Source organism: Hemicordylus capensis, chromosome 3, assembly GCF_027244095.1.
Source record: "Hemicordylus capensis ecotype Gifberg chromosome 3, rHemCap1.1.pri, whole genome shotgun sequence".
NCBI lineage: Eukaryota > Metazoa > Chordata > Lepidosauria > Squamata > Cordylidae > Hemicordylus > Hemicordylus capensis.
This window is the reverse complement of record NC_069659.1, coordinates 133,912,984-133,937,407: the sequence shown is the minus strand read 5'-3', so window position 1 is coordinate 133,937,407 and position 24,424 is coordinate 133,912,984. Positions and strand designations below refer to the sequence as shown.

At 41.5% G+C, this 24,424-nt stretch overlaps 1 protein-coding gene and 1 non-coding gene across 4 annotated transcripts; both read left to right on the top strand.

Moving 5' to 3' along the window:
* The first annotated feature begins 158 nt into the window (after window positions 1–158).
* On the top strand, window positions 159–23,203 carry RNF149 (ring finger protein 149). 3 transcript variants are annotated; one of them, XR_008319499.1, is made up of 9 exons: window positions 159–1,072; window positions 7,061–7,311; window positions 10,397–10,465; window positions 14,075–14,157; window positions 15,812–15,908; window positions 17,953–18,148; window positions 19,148–19,258; window positions 20,868–20,998; window positions 22,554–23,203. XR_008319499.1 is itself a non-coding variant. In XM_053309772.1 (7 exons), exons 1-7 carry the CDS (start codon window positions 583–585, stop codon window positions 19,201–19,203), a joined length of 1,242 nt encoding a protein of 413 aa, XP_053165747.1. In that variant the 5' UTR covers window positions 161–582; the 3' UTR covers window positions 19,204–20,379. The 3 variants fall into 3 exon arrangements, 1 of the variants encoding a protein (XP_053165747.1); XR_008319498.1 differs by having other exon boundaries at window positions 20,676–20,998; XM_053309772.1 differs by lacking the exons at window positions 20,868–20,998; window positions 22,554–23,203 and having other exon boundaries at window positions 161–1,072; window positions 19,148–20,379.
* Window positions 21,745–21,854, top strand: LOC128352706 (small nucleolar RNA SNORD89). Its single transcript, XR_008320600.1, has one exon. It is a non-coding gene; the product is annotated as a small nucleolar RNA SNORD89 (small nucleolar RNA).
* Window positions 23,204–24,424: the final 1,221 nt, after the last annotated feature.

The window sequence follows — 24,424 nt, the reverse complement described above, 5'->3', positions numbered from 1 at the left end:
GACTTCCGAGTAAGCCCCAGTGACGACATTGGGATACTTCCGAGTAAATATGCATATTCTTTTACAGGAACAAAGGAGCAAAACTATCCTCTTCGGAAACCTAAGGTATGGAAGGCACACAGGAAGGAGCGCGTTTTTTTTTCCTTCCGCGGAGAGGGAGGGAAAGGGGGTGGTGCCCTACAGATGCGCGCCGAAGTGTGCCCATGAGGAGGGGAGGAAGAAGGCGGCGGCGGCGGCGGCGGCCTACAAGCACCCAGCCTGACGCGCTTGTGGGTAGAAGACGGCTGGAGGCTGCTGTGGCTGCGGAGGAGCAAGCTGTGTGTCGTAGGATCAGCCTCTGCATTTGCGCCCCTGCTCATTGCTAGCCGCTTGTTGTGTGCCCGCCTGCCTGCCTGCCTGCCTGGCCGGTCACCACGCGGAAGGGGGCGGACGCCGCGAGCCGGCTCCTTGTGCTGCTGGGTGCGACGGCGTTTGGTGGCCGCCGCCGGCTCCCTCGCTCAGTCTCTAGGCGGGCTTGCGCCGCGAACAGCTCTCCAGCAGCAGCAGCCGCAGCAGCAGGCCTTTGCGGCGGCCTCGGCGGCCATGGTGGCGTGGCGTGGCGTGGCGCTGCCCTGGCTGCTCTTGCTGGCGGCTGTGGGCTGCCCGCGGGTCGCCTGGTCCCTGGTGTGGTACACGGCTTGGGTGAGCACCGTGTACACCGAGCCCGGCACCAACCGCACCATCCGGGGCAGCGCCGAGAGCGGCCGCTACGGGGAAAGTTCGCCCAAGGTGAGCGTGGAAGGCCTGGTGGGCATCCCCCGCGGCGTCACCGCCCGCCACATGGAAGGCTGCGCCCCGGACGTCGAGTATGAGGTGCCCCTGCCGCCCAGCAGCAGCGTCACCCGCGGCCCGGCAGGAGAAGGACCCGGGGCCGCGCCGCCGCTCCCTCCTCCGCCTTGGATCGCCTTGGTGGCCCACGGAGGATGCCACTTGAAGGACAAAATCGCCAACGCCGCGAGAAAGAAAGCGGCCGCCGTGGTGGTCTACAATGAGCCCCGGTTCGGCAATACCACCCTTACCATGCCACACCTCGGTGAGTGGCAGTGACGAGAGGACAGCCTCTGGGGACGGGAGGGTATTTATTTTGTAGGTGGGAAGGGAAAATGGGATCGGTTACTCTGCCAAATGAGGAACGCAGCCCCAAAGGAAGGGCTGTGGGCTGCGTTCCTGTGGGCTGTGTGGATCTGTTGTCTTCCAGAGGCCTCGAAGAAAAACCCGAGGACTAGTTGAGGGCTTGAAAGAGTGAAAGCAGACACTGGCATGGTGTATATATTCATCATCGTCATCATCATATTATTATTATTATTATTGTTATTATTTACATTTCATATCCTGCTCTTTCTCCAAGGAGCCCAGAGCGGTGTACTACATACTTAAGTTTCTCCTCACAACAACCTTGTGCAGTAGGTTAGGCTGAGAGAGAAGTGACTGGCCCAGAGTCACCCAGCTAGTATCATGGCTGAATGGGGATTTGAACTCGGGTCTCCCCGGTCCTAGTCCAGCACTCTAACCACTACACCATGCTGGCTCATCAAAATCAAAATATCAAAAGAGAGAGTACTTGGAGGATGTCGCTGTGAACGCTGACCCGGGAGCAAGTCCTGTCGAAATCAGTGAGACTTAAGCCCTGTTCAGACATTATGTTGTACCTGTGTTCAGATGTCTGCACACCTGTATATGTTTGTGTGCCTGGCTGCACCTGTATTCATTTTAATAGTGAAGCTAGGTAGCATTTCTTCAAATGCATGGTACAGATAGGAAGTGTACTGCCATATACATTCAGCATAACATGTGAATAACTGCACCAGTGTATACTCTATATAGATTGTACGAGTGTTGAACATAATGTGTGAGTAGGGATTTAAGGTAATAGAGGTAGAGGGTGCTGGTAGGTCATCTAGTCCCAACTTTCTGCTTTAAATTAAAAAAAAAAAAATCAGAACTAGAGGTTCCCCAACAGATGGTTATCCATCTTCTGCTTGAAGATCTCCAGCGAAGGAGCACCCACCGTCCCAGGGGTTCCCAGCCTGTGGTAGGGATGTACATGAATTGTTCAATCCTAAACCAGTTCACTCAGACAGGGCCAGTTCGATCATGAATTGGACTGGAGGCAGTTCAGTCCACAATCAAACTGAACCAAGACCTGTTCAGGTGGGCTGGTTTGGGGTTGATGAGCTATGCCATCGATGTAAAGGGAATCTGGTGAGGCTTCCCCTTTATAAGCAAAGGGGTGGGGGGATCCTTTAAAGTTATTCTGAAGGGCATTTGGGGGGGCAGTGGTGAGAGAAGTAGATTATGGTTCTGAGCAGCCCGCTGGCACCACTGATTGCCCCCTAGCGCAGCCCAAGCGCGTGGCACTCGCTCTACAGAAACTCACCCATACTTAAAAGTATGGCACCCAGAACTGTACTCCAAACGAAATGTAGAATAAAGTGCAACTGCTGCTTCTCATGGCTTGTAAATGAGTCTTTTTAATGCCACAAACATCCTGTTTGCATCATAGTGCTGACTCAAGTTCAGTTTGTGATTGACTGCAATCCCAAGATCCTTTTTACATGCGATACTACCAAGCCAGGTATCCCCTATCCAGTGTTTCTTGTAAGAGGGAATCCCAGATGTTGTTGACTACAGCTCCCAGAATCCCTAGCTGCAGTGGGCTTTGGCTGAGAATACTGGGAGTTGTAATCAAGAACATCTGGGATTTTCTGTCCCTTTCCTTTTCATTGCCCCTATCAAATGCCTGTTCATTTGAGCTTAAAAAAAAAAAAAAAAAAAAAGCCTGTGTGCAGAACTTTGCATTGAATTTTATTTTAGTAGAATGGAAAACTGGGCTGCAACTATCAAGGTTATTTTGAATTGTATTGATGTATCGGAGGTTTTACAGTATTGTGTCTTGTAAAATATTAAGATTCTCTCTACCCCTTCATCTAAGTCATTGATAAAAATGTTAAAGAGTACTGGACTCAGTTCAGAGCTCTGCCTCACCCCAATTGAAACCTCCCTCCAGTTTGATGAGGAGCCACTTATGATCATTCTTTGAGTATTATTTTCCAAGCAATTGTGAATTTATTTGACAGTATTATCATCTGGCCTGCATTTGATTAGTTTGCTAACCAAAATAAAATGGCAAGCTTTGGGAAATGCTTTGCCAAAATAAAGATAAATTGCATCCCCACAATCCATTAAATGAGTAATCACATCAAAAAGAGAAATAAGATTAGTTTTGTATGAGTTATTTTTGACAAATTCATATTAGCATCTACTAATCAGTGCACTATTATAAGATGCTTAGAGGTTGACTGCTTTATAATCTGATCTAATATCTTCCCTGATACTGAAATCAGACTCATGGATCTGGACATTAACCCATCTCTAGTCTTACAGCGGCTCACCCATTCTCCAGGATTCTCAGAGATTATAGATAAGAGTTTCAAGAGTACATCAATTACTTTTAGAACCCTAGGATGTGTTTCATTCAACCCTGAGGACTTGAAATCATTTCAGTTAGGCTGTTGTTTCCTGATTAGTTGCTTATCGATCTTGAACTGCAGTCTGCTCACCGTTTACACTGCTTTTGTGAGATGGTACATGGTCCTCCTTTTGGAAGAATGTTTAGGCAAAAATAATTGAGCCATTCTGTTTTCTCCTTGTGACCAGTTAGAATTTCACCATCCTTAACGAGAAGTAGGCCTACCATTTGCCTTTCCCTTCGAACGTACTTGGAAACGGTTGGGTTTTTTTAGCTTCTCTCACCATCCTCTGTTTGTTCTGATCATTGGCTTTCTCTTGATGCTGTTCCTTCAAGTCTGGAGTCTGGACAATTTATCTGTATTCATTCTTGATGACATGTTCTTCTTTCCATTCTTTAATCCATGTTCTTTTTTATTTTCTGTTCATCACTAATCTTTTTGTTGAGGAATTTGGAGACTTGATGCTTAGCAAATTTGTCTCCTAACAGATATCAGGGTAGCGGAAGGCTTCCCTTACAACTCATTCTTGCTTCCTTGAAGATATGGTCTACATTTGCATTAGATACCTGCACTCTACCACCTTGGGTAGAAGCACGAGGTGTTAGGGTGGATTGTACCACTTCTGGCTGCAGGTGGTTGTTGCCATTTTTGAATGTTCCCTTGTGGAAAATAAAAAGCAAATTCCCTCTCTATGTTTGAAGAGAAATACATCAATGAGGGATGTCTAGTCTAGTGCAGTTCTGGCTGTATTAATTATTATACTTGCAGGGAATGGCTTTTATTGAGAGGAGCATTCAATAGCAATATTATTTACCTGTGGTCTAAAGTTCACTCTACCACCTTATGCTGCTGCATGTGTAGACCAGACCTTTCTTCTCACTAAATGAGGCTGGGATTGGGCTGCACATGCAGATTAGTAGCAAGACTTAATCCAAAAGTATAGTTTTCAGATGCAATGGCAAGCTGGCATCTGGGAATTGTTAAGCCTTGCAACAATTCTACTTATTAATTATGTATTATTTGAGGAATGACTTTGTTTTCTCTGTCCTGTTCCTTCTGTCAGATGGACGTAGATGACCCCACGTTTCTGGTAGTATTACTTTGCCCATTTCCTGCTGTCTACTTTTTCTACACCGTCTCTTATGCCGGTTCCCCCTAAGTATTTTTTTAAATTTAGTACCTTAATTCTGAATTATATATGCAGAGTTAGGAACATACAGCTTTTACTGAACAGAAAAGGACAGTAGACCTAGCATAAGCCTCATGATGCTTAAGGAGAGGTAAGCTCCCTACTTGGTGATCATTTGCCAGACTCTAACTAGGAGGAAGGCTGAGTAACAAACTTGTTTGGAAATGTTTTTGTATTTAGCAGCCATGATACCGAAACAAGAGGAGCTGAGGGAGGAGCCAGGAGTGAACTATAATGCTTCTGTTATGAAAGGGTGATGCCATGACACTTTTAAATGGAGATGATAAAAAAAAAGGTTGCTTGTGCATGCGCCATTTAAAGCTTCTGTATAAAATGGGAAAAAATGGTTAACAGGTTGATTGGACCAACTGTTATTTTTTTAAAGGCTGCTTAATCACATTCTTAATAACATTACTTGGCTTTAGAAGCATGTCTGTAAAGTTTTTTTAGCTTTGCTTTGCAGTTTGCCATAAATGCTTAGTAATCATGTGTGTAAGAGAAGGGAAGAAGCAGTAGTTAGCTAGTAATATGGATGCCTCTGTATGACAAAGTGATTATACTCATACGTGTTCTGTCCTGGTCTGGCCTGCATAAAGATAGTAAGCATGTTTATTATTTTTTGTTTAGAGGATGGATGCTTTTTGTGTGAGAACAAGTACAAACTCCCCTTTTTTGACAGCACCTTGGTATGATCACAGAATTAAAATAAGGCTGAAAGGCATCCAGAAGTAATTATGAGAACCTCTAGTGGTAAACAGCCTTATGGAGGCTGAATATTATTCATCGCAGTGGGTGAGTTACTTATTTTAGTAGCCTGAACTTTTGTCAAACCACAAGCTTGGCTAAAAGTACATGGATGGGATAGACAAAGATAGGAAGGAAGACAAAAGACCTAAGTGGATCCTGGTTGAATGGGCTGATTGCAGGTTGTGGAGGGCAGAGGGAATAATAATGACTTAACTGGTTGTGGGGTGTGAAGGAGAATGTTGCAAAACCAACTTGGAGTACTATTATTATTATTATTATTATTCATTTGATTTCTATACCGCCCTTCCAAAAATGGCTCAGGGAAATAACAAATAAATAAGATGGATCCCTGTCCCCAAAGGGCTCACAGTCTAAAAGTATCAGTGGTGTGATGATAGTAGAGGTGTTGAGTGAACTGCTGCTGCTTCTTTAAAGCAAGCCGTGACAAATTCCAGGTGCCAGGGAGCCATGGCACCCAGAAATGTAACACTGGAACCTAGTCTAGGATATTCAGAGGTAGAGTTATATAATAAAGTTTTTATTTGTCCCAGGCAGCCTTGTTCTAAATATGTTACTTGTAAAAGGGATAAAGGGATTGCATCTGGTCTACTAACTGAAGTTTTTGAGGCAGCTTATAATATATTTAAAATATGCTGAAAAAGATCAATATGGAGTCCTTCTCTGGGCAGCACTTCTACTCTCAGGCTTCCAACGATATCTCCTGATTCCTGGTGGCAGATGAAGATGTTTATAAGCAGATATTTTGAGAATCCACTTCTGCTTATATTTTTAAACTGGGTTTAGGCTCAAAATCAAATTCTCAACTAGTAGGACATTTAATTCTTTTCTTGTTCTTTCTTTGATAGCTAGGAGTGGCAACCTCACTATAGTGGTCCAGAATAACTGCAGGCAGAGTCTAGTAGAGGATATAGATGCCAGTAGGGGTGGGGCAGGTGGGAATGACGACCTTCTTGCTATCTAAAAATGGAATGCTGGGCAAATTTAGTGTGAGAGAATCATTACAATTTTCATTTAATTTGTTTCATTTTCTACTACAGTAGAAGGCTGTATGATTATTTCTTTCAGCCAGTGATGAGACTGAAACATTTCAGAACTTCATGTCTGTCTAGAGCATGAAGAAGCTTGAATTCTAAGCTTTTTCTTGCTATAGTTCTCTTCCATTTTATTTTTTGCAATTATAGGAAATATGTGTCCTTGCCGCTGCCTCCTACTTACTTCCCTCTTCCCGCTTACCTGCTTGCTTCCCGCTTACTTGCATGAGTGGTGAGACAAGGAATCTTGGGAGGAAGAGGAGAGGGTAAAGTGCTTGAGGCTATTATGATGATATCTGACTGATCTACAGAAACTCAAGATTGTAGCTTGGGAAAGTGCAGTGGATTGGCTGGGGGCTGGATAGGGAGGAGAGAGAAAAAGCCGCAGCAGTTTAAAGGACGGATGAGGATTGTGGCACAATCAACTAACAATTGATTATGGCAAAGTCACTTTTGTGTACTTCATGGAAGGAAGAGGAATTCCCCTGGATTTCATTTGAGGGATAAACAGTGGTAAAAGTGCCAATTTGATTCCTGTTTTCCCCCCCTCTCTCCCTCAACAGGTACTGGCAATACAGTTGTAATTATGGTTGGGTATCCAAAAGGAATGGAAATCTTGGAGCCAGTGCGCAGAGGGATACCAGTGAAAATGACTATTGGTGTTGGCAAACAACACATACAAGAATTTGTCAGTGGACAGTCAGTTGTGTTTGTAGCAATTGCATTCATCACCATGATGATTATATTTCTAGCATGGCTTATATTTTTTTATATACAACGTTTCCTCTATACTAGATCACAGTTTGGAAACCAGGTAATTACCAACACTGATTCTTACCTCCTACTTATGTGGCTTGTGAAAATGTTTTGCCTAATAATGTGTTAATTGAACATTTAATTGAAATGTTGTTGTGTAGCAGTCTTGTTATCTTCCTGCCTTATATCTGACTGTTACTTAGCCTGAATAAGTTTCTTAATACAAATTAATATGTTCCCTGGTAGTATCTGTTACAACCGGTTTCCAGAACCAGACATACCTGACCTGCATCTACTCTTCAACATATTAGTGTCTAAACTAAAACTAGGCAACAGCTGTCATTATCACCTCTCTCTTTCACCACTGATAATCACTGGAAACTCTGGACTATTGCATACTCATAAATGAAACAATAACTATAATTTTTGTCTACTGGAAATAGACTTTTTTTTGCAGAGTTTAAACAAACTCGAAACTAGCTGCCTTTTTCATTGTTGGACAATTGGTGATATTTAAGCTTGCTTTGAAGTAGAAAAGATATGCTAGATTTCAACAGATGATTATTTTCCTCCAAGGATAAATATAAACTGTCCAAATTTTGGATATTCATGTCCTGTAGGTAACCAAGTTAAGATGCCGCTTCATTATTTCATTAACAGTATACTATAAGTCTGCAGCCAAAGAATTGGCTGATTATTCAAACTGATTTGAAATGCAGCCTGAACCAGCTCAGCCTACTGAACTTCAGAGCTGGTTCCTTTAACAGCAGCCTGACATATGCAAAGGGTATCCTGGCAAGGACAACCTTCTTAATTGTCTACTGTTTTCCCTTGAATCCCTTTCTTCAGCCAGCCTACCTGTGGTCTCCTTCCTTGGCCTTCAGCAATGATGTAAAGTGGACATTTTCCCATTTGTAAAAAATGCATACTTTCATATAATTTATTATTATTTGCATACCACTTTTCATCAACAACAAAAGGTCTCACTATGGTTTACATAGAAAATGGAAAAAGATTATTTCCTGTTTCAAAAAGGTTCATCTAAAAAGAAACACAAGGTAGACACCAGCAACTCGCATTGGAGAGATGCTGTGCTGTGGTTGGATAGCTTCAGTTGTGCTCCTCTGCTAAAAATAGGAGAGACACCACTTTATAGTGTGCCTCTTACCCAGTTATTAGGGGTTAGTAATATAATAAATAGAATACCAGTCACGTTGGGCATTTTGAAAACTATAATTAAGTCCCTCCCCCTCAGGTGATTATCCCCTATGAGTGTGTGTGATATAAATTCACAAAGATACTCTGGCTGACATCCATGCTAATACTGTGCTGGTCCTGGGAGAAAGGGCTGATTATATTATTATATTATATTATATTATATTATATTATATTATATTTAATTTGATTTCTATACCACCCTTCCAAAAATGGCTCAGGGCGGTTTACACAGAGAAATAATAAATAAATAAAATGGATCCCTGTCCCCAAAGGGCTCACAATCTAAAAAGCAACATCAGATAGACCCCAGCAACAGTCACTGGAGGTACTGTGCTGGGGGTGGATAGGGCCAGTTACTCTCCCCCTGCTAAATAAAGAGAATCATCACGTTAAAAGGTGCTTCTTTGCCAAGTTAGCAGGGATTAGAAAGTTAGCATTTTAATCTATCTTGCCTTCACTCTGAAGCCCATTATGCCTGCCAAAAACATGTCCCTGAGGATTGCATGACCCTCGGGCACATATTTTCAGCCTGTGTAGTGGGATTCAGAACAAAGGGGGAGTTCAATTACAATCACCCCTAGCACTAGTGTTAATTTGCATGTCAGCCACTTAGTTTAGTTATTTGTATGTATTTTTTCTACTTTTCATTACAACTCAAAGCTGGTAAAAGGTAAAGGTAAAATCCCTGTCCTTGGTACCTGCCAGATGAATCTCTGCCAGTGGCAGGTTGAAGAACAGGGCTCCAGTGCCATGAAAGTTGATACAAGCGTGGGTGACACATGTAATGGTCTAACTAGACATTACTCCAAGCACCCAATTGGAACCAGTGGGCCTTTTGTAATTCACTACATTGCAGCCAGATTTCCCCTTTAGTTCAGGGTCTTTAATCTGCTGCCCCTACCATGGTACCAATCCAGGTTGGAGTTCCTGCAGCGGCTCTTTGCCCTGAAAAGAAAACACCCATTACCACAGTCCTGATCCATGGGGACTGCTGTTTGCTGAATAAAAACGAAGCACAATAGCCTCAATTCCATACTCAAACCAATGTCCAACACTATTTGACATCATTTTCAAAAATGCACGAAGGCTAGTTTGTTTATAATGCTTCCTGCAACTCTGGATTCAATAGCAACCACAGGGCCTCAATATGGAAGGCTCAGTCTTCTTTGTTCCTGGTTGTATGCTTGCATCATTGTACAATACTGCACTATGACTAATGGGAAAGTGGAAAGAATATGCCCACTGCTAAGCCCAGAGGGGAAAGGTGCAAACCTCTGACTCTAGTACAGCTCTACTGAAAACAAAGGGGATCTGGACTGTATGAAAAGGCCTAAGGTTGCTGCTTTATACCTCTGATTGCTGTTGAAAACATCAAGCACAAACATGATATAAGTGACTTGCTCAAGGTCAACCAGTGTGTGCATGTCAGAATATATACATATTCATAGTAGAACTACGAATTGGACTTGAATATCCTGAGGCTCGTGTTCTAGTACATTGGCTCAGCTTGTAAATGGGGTGTGTGGGGAGGAATCAAAAGCAAACATAATCCGAACATGCTAAATTGTATTCCGATATATTTATTATTATTTATTTATTTGATTTCTATACTGCCCTTCTAAAAATGGCTCAGGGTGGTTTACACAGAGAAATAATAAATAAGATGGATATATTTAAAGCATCAGAACATATTTTGACTGAGAAAATTTCAGAAAACCCACTTGACTGGATCTGAGCAAATTTTCTGTGGGTGCTTCCTTTCATGTGGTACAGAACTGCTTTTGTGCTCTTGATCAGGGGAATCCAGTTCTTGAATATATAGTGTTTTTAATGTGATTATAATCTCAGATGCTTCCACATAAGTCACTGAAATTTTGACTGCTAACTGGAATTACTGTTTTTTCCTCCCTCTCTCTTTTTTAAAGGGGCACAGAAAAGAAATCATGAAAGCAATTGGCCAGCTGCAGCTGCATAGTGTGAAACATGAAGATCAGGTAATTTTAAATCACCCCACCCTAACTCAGAGTGAAAAAGTAGCAATGGAAAAGGAAAAGGATAGTACTGGTGTTGTGTGGAGGTTAAAGTCTGAACTATGAATCAGGATTGTCCTGGTTTGAAAACTTACCTTTGCCAGCTCACTAAGTGGCAGACTTAGGCAGACCCCTGCCTGTCTCAGCCTCCCAACTACAATATAGGAGTAAAAATACTGACTTGCCTTACAGAGTTCTTGTAAGCATTAAAGAAGACAGTATATGTGTACACAGTGAATACTTGCACATGCTATACAAATGCTAAGTGTTCTTATTATTTAGCTTTCTGTGCCGAGTTGTGTATATGGATTGCTGCCTTGGGTTGGGTTCCAGAGAACCACATTATCAGAGCCATGTGCCCAGGGTGATGGTGAGTTTGTGTTTCATGAATGGCAATCATTCATCCTACATGGCTTCTTCATCATGGTCTCTAGTCTTCATACCAATGAGAGCTGTTTTAAGAACCTAATAATTTAAGAGAAGCTCTGCTGGATCGGGTCAAAGACCCATTTAGTCCAGCACCCTGCTTCAGATCATGGCCAACTAGGTGTATCTGGAAAGCCCTCAAGCAGGGGAAAGAGGGCAATTGCTCTCTCCTGTTAGTGTTCAGGGGCATGCCACCTCTGCTTTTGACTCCCTGTGGGTGTATCCATACTCTTGGCTACACCACAAGTAACTTTTTTTAACCTTGCCTCGGAATTTTGTTCTGTCTTTCATGCAGAGTTTCCTAAGAACTTTTTAAAATTTAAATGCTGCTTCTGAGAGAAGCAGACTTCTATTTTATTTGCTCTCCAATTAGATCACAAGTTTATAGTTTCTTCAGTGTGCTGCATGATTGTGCAAAAAGACACACAAGGACAAATGGAGATCTTAAGAAATGCTTCTGTGTTTGTTTGTTCGTTCATTCATTCATTCATTCATTCAATTTCTATTCCGCCCATCCAAAATGGCTCTGGGTGGTTTATGATTAAAACAAAACAGTTAAAATCAATTAACAATTAAAACAGAGATTATAAACATACCATAAAACAACAATTAAACAATGAAAACAATTTTTAAAAAACCCCAAACTGGGTTACATTAAAAACCCTTTACAACAGTTAAAAAACCCTGGAAGGCCAGGCAAAAATTTTAAGAGTTTTAAGAACTCTCCTAAAAGCAAATCAAGAGTTCAAATTTCGAATTTCTGCAAGGAGTGCATTCCACAGTCCAGGAGTGGCTACAGAGGAGGCCTGCCTCTGAGTTGCCACCGGATGTACTGGTGGTAACTGGAGACGGACCTCCTCAGATGAACTTAACATGCAGTGAGGATCATTCAGAAGAAGGGGTTCTCTAAGGTAACCTGGACCTGAGCCATTCAGGGCTTTAAAGGTAATAACCAGCACTTTGTATTTTGCCCGGAAACATATCAGCAGTCAGTGTAGCTGTTTCAAAATAGGCATTATATGGTCTTTCTGAGTTGCACCGGAGACCAGGCTGGCTGCCACATTTTGAACTAACTGAAGTTTCCAAACTATATACAAAGGCAGCCCCACATAGAGCGCATTGCAGTAGTCAAGCCTGGAGGTTACCAGCTGGTGTATCACTATTTTGAGGTCGTCCTCTTCAAGGAATGGACACAGCTGTCGAATTAGCTGAAGCTGATAGAAAGCACTCCTGGCCATAGCCTCCACCTGAGATACCAGGGTGAGTCCTGAGTCCAGGAGTACTCCCAAGCTGCACATCTGTTCCTTCTGGGGGAGTGTAAACCCATCCAGAACAGGGAGATCTAATTCATCCCTAAGATTCTGAGCCCCTACAATGAGCACCTCTCTCTTGCTTGGATTCAGTTTCAATTTGTTATCCCTTATCCAGCCCATTACTGCCTGTAGGCAGGCATTTAGGGAATGAACACCATTTCCTGATGATATAGATGAAAAGGAGAAGTAGATTTGAGTGTCATCAGCATACTGATAATACCCTGCACCAAATCTCCTGATGACCTTACCCAGCGGTTTCATGTAGATATTAAAAAGCATTGGTTGTAATCTCCACAACTGGAGATAAGTACTGTTATGTGGTTTTAAAAATAAGAGTCTCAAACTCATGAGGGTATTCTTAAAAAAAAAAAAAAACTGCCATTTTTTGCAACTTGCCATTTTAAGGATTTTATGTGATTTTGAGTTATTAATGACTGTACATTTCTCTTTTGGTCACTGACCGTAAATAAAGTAAGTAAAAAGCATTGGTGACAGAATGGAGCCCTGAGGGACTCCATATAACAGCTCCTGTTTTGAGGTTCAACTGTCACCAAGCTCCTCCATCTGGAATCTACCTGAGAGATAGGAGCGGAACTACTGCAAGGCAGTGCACCCTATCCCCAACTCCCCCAGGCGACCAAGAAGGATACCATGGTCGATGGTATCGAACGCCTGCGAGAGATCCAAAAGAACCAACAGAGTCACACTCCCTTTGTTGATTCCCCTGTAGAGGTCATCCATCAGGTCAACCAAGGCTGTCTCAACTCCATAGCCGGCTCTAAAACTTGTTTGAAATGGGTCTAGATAACCAGTTTCTTCCAAAACCACCTGGATCTGGTCAGCCACCACCCTCTTGATCACCTTGCTCAATCAAGGGAGATTGTAGATTGGCCTATAACTATTCATCGCTAAGGGATCCAGGGAAGGCCTCTTAAGAAGCAGTCTAACTATTGCCTCCATCAAACATGGAGGCACCCTATCCTCCCTCAGTGATGCATTTATGATATTAACCAGGCCACCTCCAACGATCTCCCTGTTAGATCGAAGCAGCCAAGTTTGGCAAGGATCCAGAGAATAAATGGTAGGCTGCACTGCCCCAAGCAGCTTGCCCACATCCTCAAGAGTCACAGATTGAAACTGATCCAGAGGAATTGCTTGACACTACCTTCATAGACCTTGCAGAAATAGTGGAGTCCAAGTCGGCCCGAATACAGGAGATTTTGTCTGCAAAGAACCTGCAGTTCTCATTTATGAATTCTTTTGTCCGTAGTTCTCAGTTATGAGAACTGTTAAAAATTTGTGGTGCTAAAAAGAATGAAAGTTTGCAACAAATACATTTATCAGGTTGAGTATTTCTAAGCAACAATATGGCTGATCCCTGTCTTGGATAATTTCTACATGCCTAATATTCAGAATTGTTTAAATGTTGATTTGCTATATAATTTAGAGTCTGTGGGATTGTTGGGTGGGCAGGGAGGGAGGAGGGAAATGATAGAAAGTTCTCAATTGTCCAGGGTTAAAATGTTTTGCTATAAAACAGTTCTGCATCAAAGCATATTTACCATCACATGAACCTTGCCAGAGAGGCTCAAGGAATTACTGATTCCTTGGAATGGCTTATATCAGTACATCCTTTCAAACGCATTTACAGTGATGGGTACAGAACTCTGTATTCAGTGCAGCCAACTGCAGAATTGTTTAAGAAGAAGCAAGGAAGTACTTCATTCAAATCTATACTACTTGAATTCTGCAAAATTGCACATAAGGCTTTTCTTGGTATATCAAATGTACTTTTATTACTGGTGTGCTTAAACAGGCTTTTTTTGTCCTATAGGGGTTGGATATCAGTGCTGAAAATTGTGCAGTATGCATTGAAAACTATAAACCAAAAGATACAGTTCGAATTCTGCCTTGCAAGTAAGCTATTAAAGTGGTGAGGTCTGCTTTTCTTCAAGGGGGTGGCTTCTCTTAAAACTCGTGCACTTAAAAGTATCTTATAGTGGGCAACTTCCCAAATAAAATTAGTCATGGCCAAGTCCCACTGAAATTAATTGGACTTAAGTTGTGGCTAACTTGTCTCATGGATTTCAGTGGTACTTACTCATGACTAATTGGCCTGAATGCTGCCCAGTGTTTAGAATGGAAAACAATAAGTGCCCTGTAACTGCTCTCTCTGAACCATGGTTCATTTAAGCATAGAAATTTAAAGGTAATGATTTTGTATTGTATGATAATGGTTGTGGTGAGCTGTTAACCTCTTCTAACCTTAACTTTCTGTGTTCCTAAAAACAACCTGTTATAGATTTGTTCTTTTTTTTAAAAAAAGATGCTTTGGATAAAGCTAATAGATACAAATATTAAAGGTTTCCCTCTGATACTTGGGAGATTAAGAATAAGTTGTTTAATTCTTCCTTATTCTTGCAAATGTTTGAGTTGCCTTATTCTCCTTAAGTGGCTGGCTTCTCAGTAACTGAGTAGGCTCATGCTAGAGAAATACTTTTTACAATACCTTATATCATAATCAAGACGATTAATGAGGCTTAAAATGCCAGTACTACTGCAGTTCCCGCAGTAGTCAGAAAGACTTTGTCTGCCTTTCTGTCTGTAGAGGTGCTACTCTTGGCAGCTGGCCATCCAGTGGAAACAAGAATTCCAAATGAGGTACCTGAGAGTGTGACACATGTTGCTACTATTCTTTCTTCTGAAACTTGAGCACACACATTAATTGGAAAACTTTTTTTTAATCCCTGGGTGTAATGGCATTCTAACTCCTTTGGATGTTACCCTTTTTTGGTGAGATCCAGATAAGTGCAGTGGAGTTTAGAAATATTCAAGGTGGCATTCCCCACATCCTCTGCTGCAGCCACAAACCCCAGAAAAAGTGTAAAGACGGGCTGATTTTTAGCCTAGTCAGCATATCAGCAAATGGTGGTGATATAATACATGATATTTGTCTAAATAGAAGATGATTCTGAATTTAAGACACCCTTAAAATACATGTTAGACAAACGGAAGAGGATTCTCCACTTAAGACAACCTCCCAGTTTCTTAAATCAAAGAACTTGACAAAATCTAGACTTGGATTCAGGTAAATATAATATGCAGCTTTGTGTAATGCCAAGGCTTTGGATTTGTTTATTAAAAAGAGTGTTATACCAATTTTTCTCAAAAAGTTCACTATATTTCCATAACACAAAGAATGGAAAAATGGTTCCCTCTCCTGAAAGGGATCAAATCTAAAACAAAATGTAAGGGAGATACCAGCAACAGGCTCTGGAGGGATTCTGTGCTAAGCAGTTGAGGGACAATTGCTCTCCTACTGTACAGCGCTCAGAAATGTAGGTTTTGGGTGGTATATAAATATGTTCGTTAAATATAGCATAAGCCACCACTTTAAAAGTTGCCTCTTTGCCCAGTTAGCAGGGGCTAATATTAGGTTAGTATTCCCAAGTTAGGTTTTGACAGTTTCCTTAACATCTACATTTGTCTTTGTCATCTTAATTTTCTAAATTTTAACATATAAAAGCTGATACTATGCCTGATTCTTAAAGTACTGTGTTTTTACTTCCAGACATGTCTTTCATAGACATTGTATCGATCCCTGGCTATTGGGCCACAGCACATGTCCAATGTGTAAACTTGACATAATCAAGGCTCTAGGCTATTGGGTAAGTTGCAAACATAGGTAATTAAATCTAAATAGGTGTTCCATGTGGGACCAATTAGTGGTTGCTTCTCACAGCCCTCCATTATGTACCACTTTGGTGTGTGTGTGTGTGTGTGTGTGTGTGGCCTTTGCCCAGTGGTAGAACACATGTTCTGAATACCGAAGTTCAGTCCTTGGCATCTCCTGCTAGAAGAATCTGAGTTAGCAGGTCTGGGAAAGACCTTTGCCCCCTACAAATGAGATGCATGTATGAGGAATATTCATTTATTTGTTGCATTTTATACTGCTTTTCTGCCTTGACAAAGGCACCCAAAGCAGTTTTCAATATTTTAAAACGCTCTGCAAATTACATAAGATTCACAAAGTAGTTCAGTTCAAGGTTTATTAGAGTCTATGACCAGCACAACACAAAGTATTGTTATCTCAGGCTATTGGGGTTCTTTTTAAGAGCTGAGGAAAGAGCTCCCAGGCCTGAGTGCCTCCTTACTTGTCTTCCTCAGGTCTATCACTACTCCTGGGAAGGTGGTGGAGGGGCTGCCCCAACAGTCCTCAGGCCAGTGCTGGCCACTAGGGGAGTAGATGTTATACTCTCCCCTGGCCTGTAAATAAATAAATAGCAGAGCTGTCCCAGACAGCTGCTGAAAACCAGTAGGCAACATCCAGACTAATTAGTCATGACTTAACATCATTAAAATCAATGCCATTAGTCTAGATTAACTCTTGTTAATTTCAATGGGTTTGATCTTGACTAATTTAGTCTGGATGTTGTCCATTGTTTCCCGGCTCATTTGTTCGAACTTCTACAGAATGGACATATCCCATTGAGCTTATAGAGCTGTTTCATTCATGGATGATTTGTGGGGAAACCGGGGCTTGATGCTGAGGTAACAGTGAGCCACAGAGAATTGTGGCTTCCTGACAGGTATGATATGTGCGTTTGTCATGTCTCACTTGCGTAAATGTGCACAAAACCTCTTTCATGCAAATATAAAAACCATAATACGTGAAGCTGTCTTTAGAACAGACCTATTCATTCAAAAGAATTGTGTGGCTAGCAGTTATCCTGAAAGTGTAATGCTGTAAAATGGGGGTGGGGTAGTTATGTGGGGCAATATTCAAACACAGAATAACGTCAAAAGCAGCCATGGTAGGCTAGGGCAGGGCTTAAATCCCAGGCACCCAGGATGCATAATAGGATGTTCGGAGGCAGAATTACTTCTTTTCTAACAAATGTATGTTACTTGAAAAGGGGATAAAAAGAAGCCAAATTTCCACCATCCCCCAATGTTTATCACTTCACTAAATCTAGTAATTTTGTCAAGTGTCCATTCTCTAACTTCTACACTTTGGGGCTGGCTCCTAGATCCAAAGAATATTTGCCATGCCTGGCTTGGGCTAGGCTACCTGATCTCCCCCCCACCCACTAGATTTCCACCAGTTCCTTATGGAGCACATCGAAATGTGTCCACACACAGGTTCATTCCCTGCATTCTGAGGCCCCAGGAGTGATGTACCATGTGGGCTTTCTAAAAACGTGGATTTGTTTTTTCATTAATATGTTGGAGCCCAGTCATCTCTAATTTGGAAACAAGTAAAAATATATTACGAGTGAAAAATCCTGTTCTCCTGCTTGGTGGTGGTGGCAAAAAAAGGGCCTGAGCATAACATGGATTTCCATAGCCATCTCTATGAAGTCTAGACTGCTCAGTGTTGTAGGTTTGCCTCCTGCTATCATGTTATGATGTTGGAGCTCAATGTGTTAATATCAGTTTCTTGGGGGAAAATAGGTTTTTCCCTTCCCAAAATTTGTGAATCCCATTGAAAATATGTGGCTCCACAGAATGTAGTGGAAACCCTACCTGTGTATGGACTGCCCCTCCCCACTCCACATACTTCTGGAGTTCTGGTTCTTGATCATGCAGTATGTGACAGGAATAGGGAAAATGGCTAATAGTTTTGATAAGTGATTGTGTGATACTCTCTAGTTAGTTGTATATCCTTGTACTTTTACTTGATCAACAGTGTTTTTTTCTGTGACTTTCAAGGGAGAATCTAAAGAAGAACATGAAGTTGCAATGCCAGAGTCAGTAAGTGGTAGTGTATCAGTTGGAAGTTGGAGTATTGTTGTACAAGAAGAGGATAGAAATGAAGCAAGTGGTTTATCAGCATCTTCTACTAATGAACCCATATTAAGTAGTAACCATTTAAAAGAGGATCGAGGTGAAACAGCAGCTTTACTTGGTATGTACCCATGAAACATGTTTCAATCTCTCTTCACTCTAGGAACGAAAACTTTGGGGGACAAAATTTCAAACTCTCTTCAAGTATGTCGACTTAATTACAGATATAGTTATAATCTTGATTATCTTGCCTTAGCCTAAATACCTGGGCAAAACAAATGGGTTTCCATTCAGTTTATATCAGTGCTGAGCACAGATCCCAAACTAGGATCATATGAGTTTGTTTTGCTTATTTGTGGGAGAATATGTGGTGTAGTTGTCTTTACAAATGCCTCTCCTACTCCAGCAAAGCAAATGTATGTCTGCTTCTGCAGAATGTACCATTTCCCTGTGTTGATTGCAAATGCAGAGCTACATAAATCGTACTTAATGGCCTCTGTGTCTCAAAAGTCATCTAGACTGAACTGGGTGGGAGGGATAAGGAACTCCCTTTTGTTATAGAAAAATTCATATAGCATGAAATTGCTTTTACTTACTTGTTGTTTGGCTAGATCCTGGAATCTGAAAAATTATGTACCTTTAAAATAGGCTTCTTGTACTGTCTTATATATTGTGACAGATCAAACTGAGACTCTCCAACTAGTGCAAATCTTGTCTAGCTCAAAGCAGAGTTCTACATTTTTGCTCACCATGGTGAGGGTGCCACCGCTCTCTGCTGAGCCTTCTTCCCAGTTTTGATGCTGCATGTAGTGATGGGCGGCGGGGGGAGGAGATTGTCCCTACAGGAATTCTTTCCTTCTCCACGATTGGGAGGAAGGCTGGAAATTAGCTGCTCTTTCATGAAGAGCCCCTTGCAAATGTGACCACCAAATGGGCAATGCAAAGGGTCTGTTGACCACAAAATTTTGATTAGCCACCAAGGCTAGCCAAATGCATTAACCCCATGCATAAACTGGCTCTCATCTAAATGTTATGGAAATGCATACAGTAAACATTTATTACTTTTGCTTAGCATAGAGACAAGGAGTTAAGTGATATAAGTTCCATATTTGTCTTGCAGAAATGGATAGCAGAGACAGTCAACATGAAGAACTGTCTAGTGGAAAAACTAAATGAAAACTTCACAGACTTCTGCTGATAGCTAAAGATTGACTTTATTGTTATTTAAATGGTATGGACTTCTATCTAGCCTAAGAAATGTTTTACTTTTCTAATGTTCCAAAAGGGCTGCTGATTAAGAATTTTGTATGAGAAGATTCTGAAGAAAACTTTTATCCTTATAAATTACTGTAACTGATGTAACTTTTGTTTAGAAATAAAGCTACATCAGTTAACAGGGGAAAAAGAAAACACCCGTTGGTGCTGCAGAAAGCTGACTTTATTTGAATTTTATCTGGTCAGTTTCAAACTTGTTGGTTTCTTTCCACAAATGGATCCCCTTGAGAAGAGTACAACATTCACATAGGCTAAAAGATTGTGTGTTATTTATACGATATGTAGCATAAGTGTGTAAAACTTAAAATGTTTGTAATACTGATTTTTGGTTTTTTAAATTGTGTGTATATAGTGCATAATACAAACTTGCGAAATATCAGGTAACTCCAGTGATTGTAAAAAGCATTTGCCACACATTTGCGTGCGGGTGGGGATTCAATGATTTTTAACTTGAAAAAAACCACTACTAAAAGGAAAAAAGTTGACAATGCTTATATTGTGCTTCAACTTTTGCATTGCTCTAGAAACAGACATTATGTGCATTGTATTGTCTTGGGCATGCTGTACATGGAGAGTAATTTTAATACTCATGCAAGTTACACCTCTCAGGTTTTACATGAGTAAAACGGAAGTAAAAAGGGCTAGATATGGTAGAAAGTTATTCTATTTATGAAATTTCCCTGACTCAAACTTATACCTTTCCTCCTTGTTATGTCACATTTCCTCTGCATTCTTTTCTATTCTAACTCAGGACTGTGATCCTTGTAAGGTTCTACTACAAAAGTAAAGATCCATATCATTTTTTCTATGCAAAGGATTTTTAGATGCTTCCCATTAGAAGTTTGCCTGAGGTGGTGGCTTGTTTCATACTGTGCTAGCTTAGCAGTTTTGTGCCTTTTATAGAGTAGATGAAAAGCACTAAGCCTGAATTTTATGATACTAAATAAAGTGCTGCAGTTTTGTTTTTAATTCATCAAGTAATTCCATACAGTAGACTCCAGAGGAAAATGGTAAATTGTGTGTTTATAGTTGACATGTTGAAAGAATATATTTATTAAATGTTGAAAGAACTCTTTATTTTAGTAGTGCTACAAATCAATGTGTGCTTTATATGGTTCCAAGTTTTTTTTAACTGTACTTCTTAAAACTGTGTCTTAAACTATGTTTGGTAAAGTGCTTTCTGAAATGATATACACTAGTAATATCTGAGAAAATATGCAATCTTCTATTTAGACTGGAACAATATTTAACTTTAGTACATTCCAAGGCAAGGAGGGTTTCAAATGTAGAGAGGTTTGTTTTAAGCATCTGTTTCTGGGGGGGGGGGGAAGTCTTCTCTTTCCAAAATATTCTGATCTTGCCTCCTTCTCTAGAAGATCAGCCCAGCCACATCTCATGCATTAACTGTCAAAACTGACTTCCACAATCCTTATATCTTGCAACTAGCCCTCAACAAAGTGGGCCATTCCCTGATTGCTGATGCTGTCTTCAGTCAACATTAATGCTGGTTTTCAAAAAGAAGCTGCCTCTGATCTAGTCTAACTAGTCTTTCCCTGCATCTTTAGCAGAGTGGAGTGTTTGTTTTTAAAAGTCACAACTCTGAATATTAAGGAGGTGACAGGGTTGCCTTGAAAGTCTCAAGATCTTGTCTGATACTTGAAATGAAGCACTTACTTGCCTTGGAGAAAGCAATGTGGTGAGTACAAACACCTCTCTTTCCCCCATAGATTTGTAAATATCTTCTTTTTAAGATTATAGTCCTTCCTTGATGTATGATTCAAAGAATTGGAAAACGTATTTAATAAGATGCATGGAAATGCTGAGTGGAAGACCTAAGCTAACTGCAGACTAAAAGAGTTCCAGTGGAAAGGAACATCAGTGTTCTGTGGTATTTAGCTCCTCTCCCATGGCAACTATTCTCTGTCCCTCCACCCTGCTTCTGTAGTGAATCTTGTTCTCCGTGACCTTTTCAGCCCTCAAATGGGGAATTTCCCAGATGATTGGGGTGGGGGTGGCGATGTGTAGACCCAGAATATGGTGATGGCCACCAGCTTAGATGACTTTGAAAGGAGCTTAGGCATTTTCATGGAGGACAAATCTATCAGTGGCTATAGGCTTCCTGCAGGTTCAGATATAGGATGCCTGTGAGTACCAGTTGCAGGGGAGCAACAGTAGGGGAGAAGAGGGCATGCCTTTGTCTCCTACTTATGAGCTTCCCAGAGGCAGCTGGAGGGCTGTTCTGGGAAATAGAATGCTGGGCTAGATAGGCCTTCAGCTTGATCCAGCAAGGTTGCTCTTATGTTAAGGTTACTCTGCAGATATTAGGGGCTTTTTTGTTGAATACATCCAGCCCCAATTTTTGACATTCAGAGGTGCTTGTAGAGCAGACTCTAGAAAGTTGACTGACTCTGCAGGCCATTTTAGATCTAAAAATTGTGTGCTGCTGAGGAGTGATGACAATTAAAGGCCGAATTGCAGTGCCTATAAACAGTTCTCTCTCGAAAGGCACAATGACAAATCTCCTGAAGCGACCTTTTTCGTCTGACCTCAGTAAATCACCTAAAATCAAAAGGCAAGGAGCTGTATGACCACTCTGATTAGTATCTTTCTTGGCTGTTAAAAAGCAGAGTTGATCAAAGACTCAACTTTTAGTACTGTTACAATGAACCATAACGTTGACAATTCAAAGTGATGTGCCTAGTTTATTCTCTTCCTTCTTACCATTTACAGGTCAGGTCAGTAACTGTAGGGCATAGGGATGTGCATGGAGCAGTTCGGTGGTCCTTTTCCAGACCACTAAACTGGGTCAGAGGTCTGGTGTTTGGTGTGGGAGGGTACCTTTAAGGAGCAGGAAGGGTGCCCCAGCCGGGTTGCCCCCACCAGCACAGTAGCTAAAATTGCTGCTGCGGGACGGCAGCATACCTACTTCCTGCCCCAGTCAGCATCGTGCCAGAAGTGGCCGGTGTTCATGTGCATCCCTTGTAGAACAGTCCTTATCACGGACAAGATGTTGCTTTAGGTACTGAATGAGAAAAATCTTTGGTCCTTTGAAATAAGATTAAACACCACACTAAAAGAATATTAAGCTGTCACCCTCCCTCTGCTCTTAAAGGGAGATCCCCGCCACCTTCGAACCAGTTTAGAGGCCCATAAACAGCCTCCAAACCGGTTCTGTGCACATCCCTAGTTTGAGCACCACTATTTGGTTTGTAGTACATGAATTATGTGACATTATTCCTTTTCTCATTCAGGTATTCTGCTGCAAACTGTTATGGAACTTAACCACACAAAGGTCTTCAGATTGCTCATGCATTCTTGATACAGATTTGTAAGATACATTCCTTGAATGAATGCATGTATAGATTTGCCTGGAAATCTTTTTTGGATCAAACCTGCGCTATATTTTGTGAAAACCATTGTAACAGTGCTGCTTTCTTGTTCTGGAAAATGCTCTGTAAACATGTTTTGACTTTTAAAACGGTGGGGGTGGGGAAGAGACCCAAGCTAGTTCCATCAGAGAAAAGACTTTCATTACTACTTGAATGTATATTTCCCCATTATTGGATGCAACAGTAGTAACTGGGAAAGAGTAGATAGTTTGTTTCTGAATGTGGCCATCTCAACTGATAGCACTTGTACTGTGTCCAATGTTGGAAACTGGCAGGTATTCATATAGTAAGTGAATGAAATCTGGTAATAAGGATTTGGCTTGTTTACTGTACAAAATTTATTTGAAAGATGAATAAGGTTTACCTTTGATGTAGCCTTGTTCAAACTCAACAGACAGCTATCTCTAGTTAAGTGATTCAGAACTGTATTGCCCTTTCTAGATATTCTTAAAGCAATTGACTGTTTTTAAAATGAATATTTGAATGTATTAAAGCTCTTAAAAAAATGAAAACCCTGTCTCCTTTGTCTAAGCATCTTTGCTACCTTCCCAGACTACACAATCTATTTTACTGATTGAATATACCTCCCATCAACTACTACAGGAAAATCTCATTCATGGGGGGTCTATCCTGCTCTATAACCAAGGCTATGGAATCCACAAAGATCAATCCATTGGGGCAATGAGGGTTGGGGGTTAGGTTCTTGAAGGTGATGGCAGCATCCTTTAAAACCACCGCTGTGCCGTGGGGATGACTTCAGAGGCAGCCGCAGCAACAAAGGCACTTCCTCCCTCCCTGGTACCTTTTTAAAACTGCCACTCGGCAGCATGGACTCCCAGCTGACCACACCAGCCGCCCTGCATCCCATTTCCCCGCTACTGCAGCTGTCTCCACAGCCATGCCTGCTGCATAGCAGTGGCTGTTTTAAAAGGTGCCTCCTCTGCCACTCCAACCTATGGATACACAAATTCCATGGGGTATCCTTCTGCAGATGCTGAACCCACAGATAATGAGACTTGCCTGTACTTTGTATTGCTAATATGATATGCTTCTTTGCTCTTGAATCTTCATTTAAAATCTTGCTTACAGGTTTTCATGACAGAAGGAGTTAGGATGACTGTCCCAATCAGTGTGACTGACACTATCAAACTTCTGTTGGATTCAGAGAACACCCAGGGATGTGGCTAGGGGAGAGAGGGGCCCATGTCCACCCCTCTTCCAGGCAGCCCCTTGGAGTAAGGGAGATAAGAAAATAGGGAGGGGTGGAACTGGGGGACCTGGCTTCTTTGAACCCATCTGCTCAATTATGGCTACACCCCTAAGAACACTGTTAGATTTGTTTCATCAACACTTCCCTAGGGAAGCAGGGTTGCAGCACTCTACTAGTCTGTGATGAGTGAAAAGAGTCCCTTGACAAGTAAAATATTTTGTCTGGCTGATAAACTGAGCCAATGTGTCTTCACCCCTGTAGGGAAGCAAGGCTTGTTTCAATAGTATTTGAAAACTACCTTCTCATAGCCACAACAACAACTTGAGTACAACTGAAGTATTTAATGTAGAACACGGCTGATTTTCTCTTCTGCTACTGCATGTTGGCACTTTAAGAGCAGTCTGCAGCCATCACTAAAAGCTGACAAGCAGAATGCTAAAGATGCTGTTTTATTCAGTAAAATCATCAGCCACCCCATCCAGTATTGGCTGCAGCCTACTCTCAACTCCACAGTCCACTACTA

Coding starts and splice junctions, on each gene's coding strand:
- RNF149 (XM_053309772.1), top strand. CDS start 583: ATGGTGGCGTGGCGTGGCGTGGCGCTGCCCTGGCTGCTCTTGCTGGCG. Junction 7,312..10,396: donor GATCACAGTTTGGAAACCAG/GTAATTACCAAC, acceptor TCTTTTTTAAAG/GGGCACAGAAAAGAAATCAT. Junction 14,158..15,811: donor GTTCGAATTCTGCCTTGCAA/GTAAGCTATTAA, acceptor TTTTACTTCCAG/ACATGTCTTTCATAGACATT.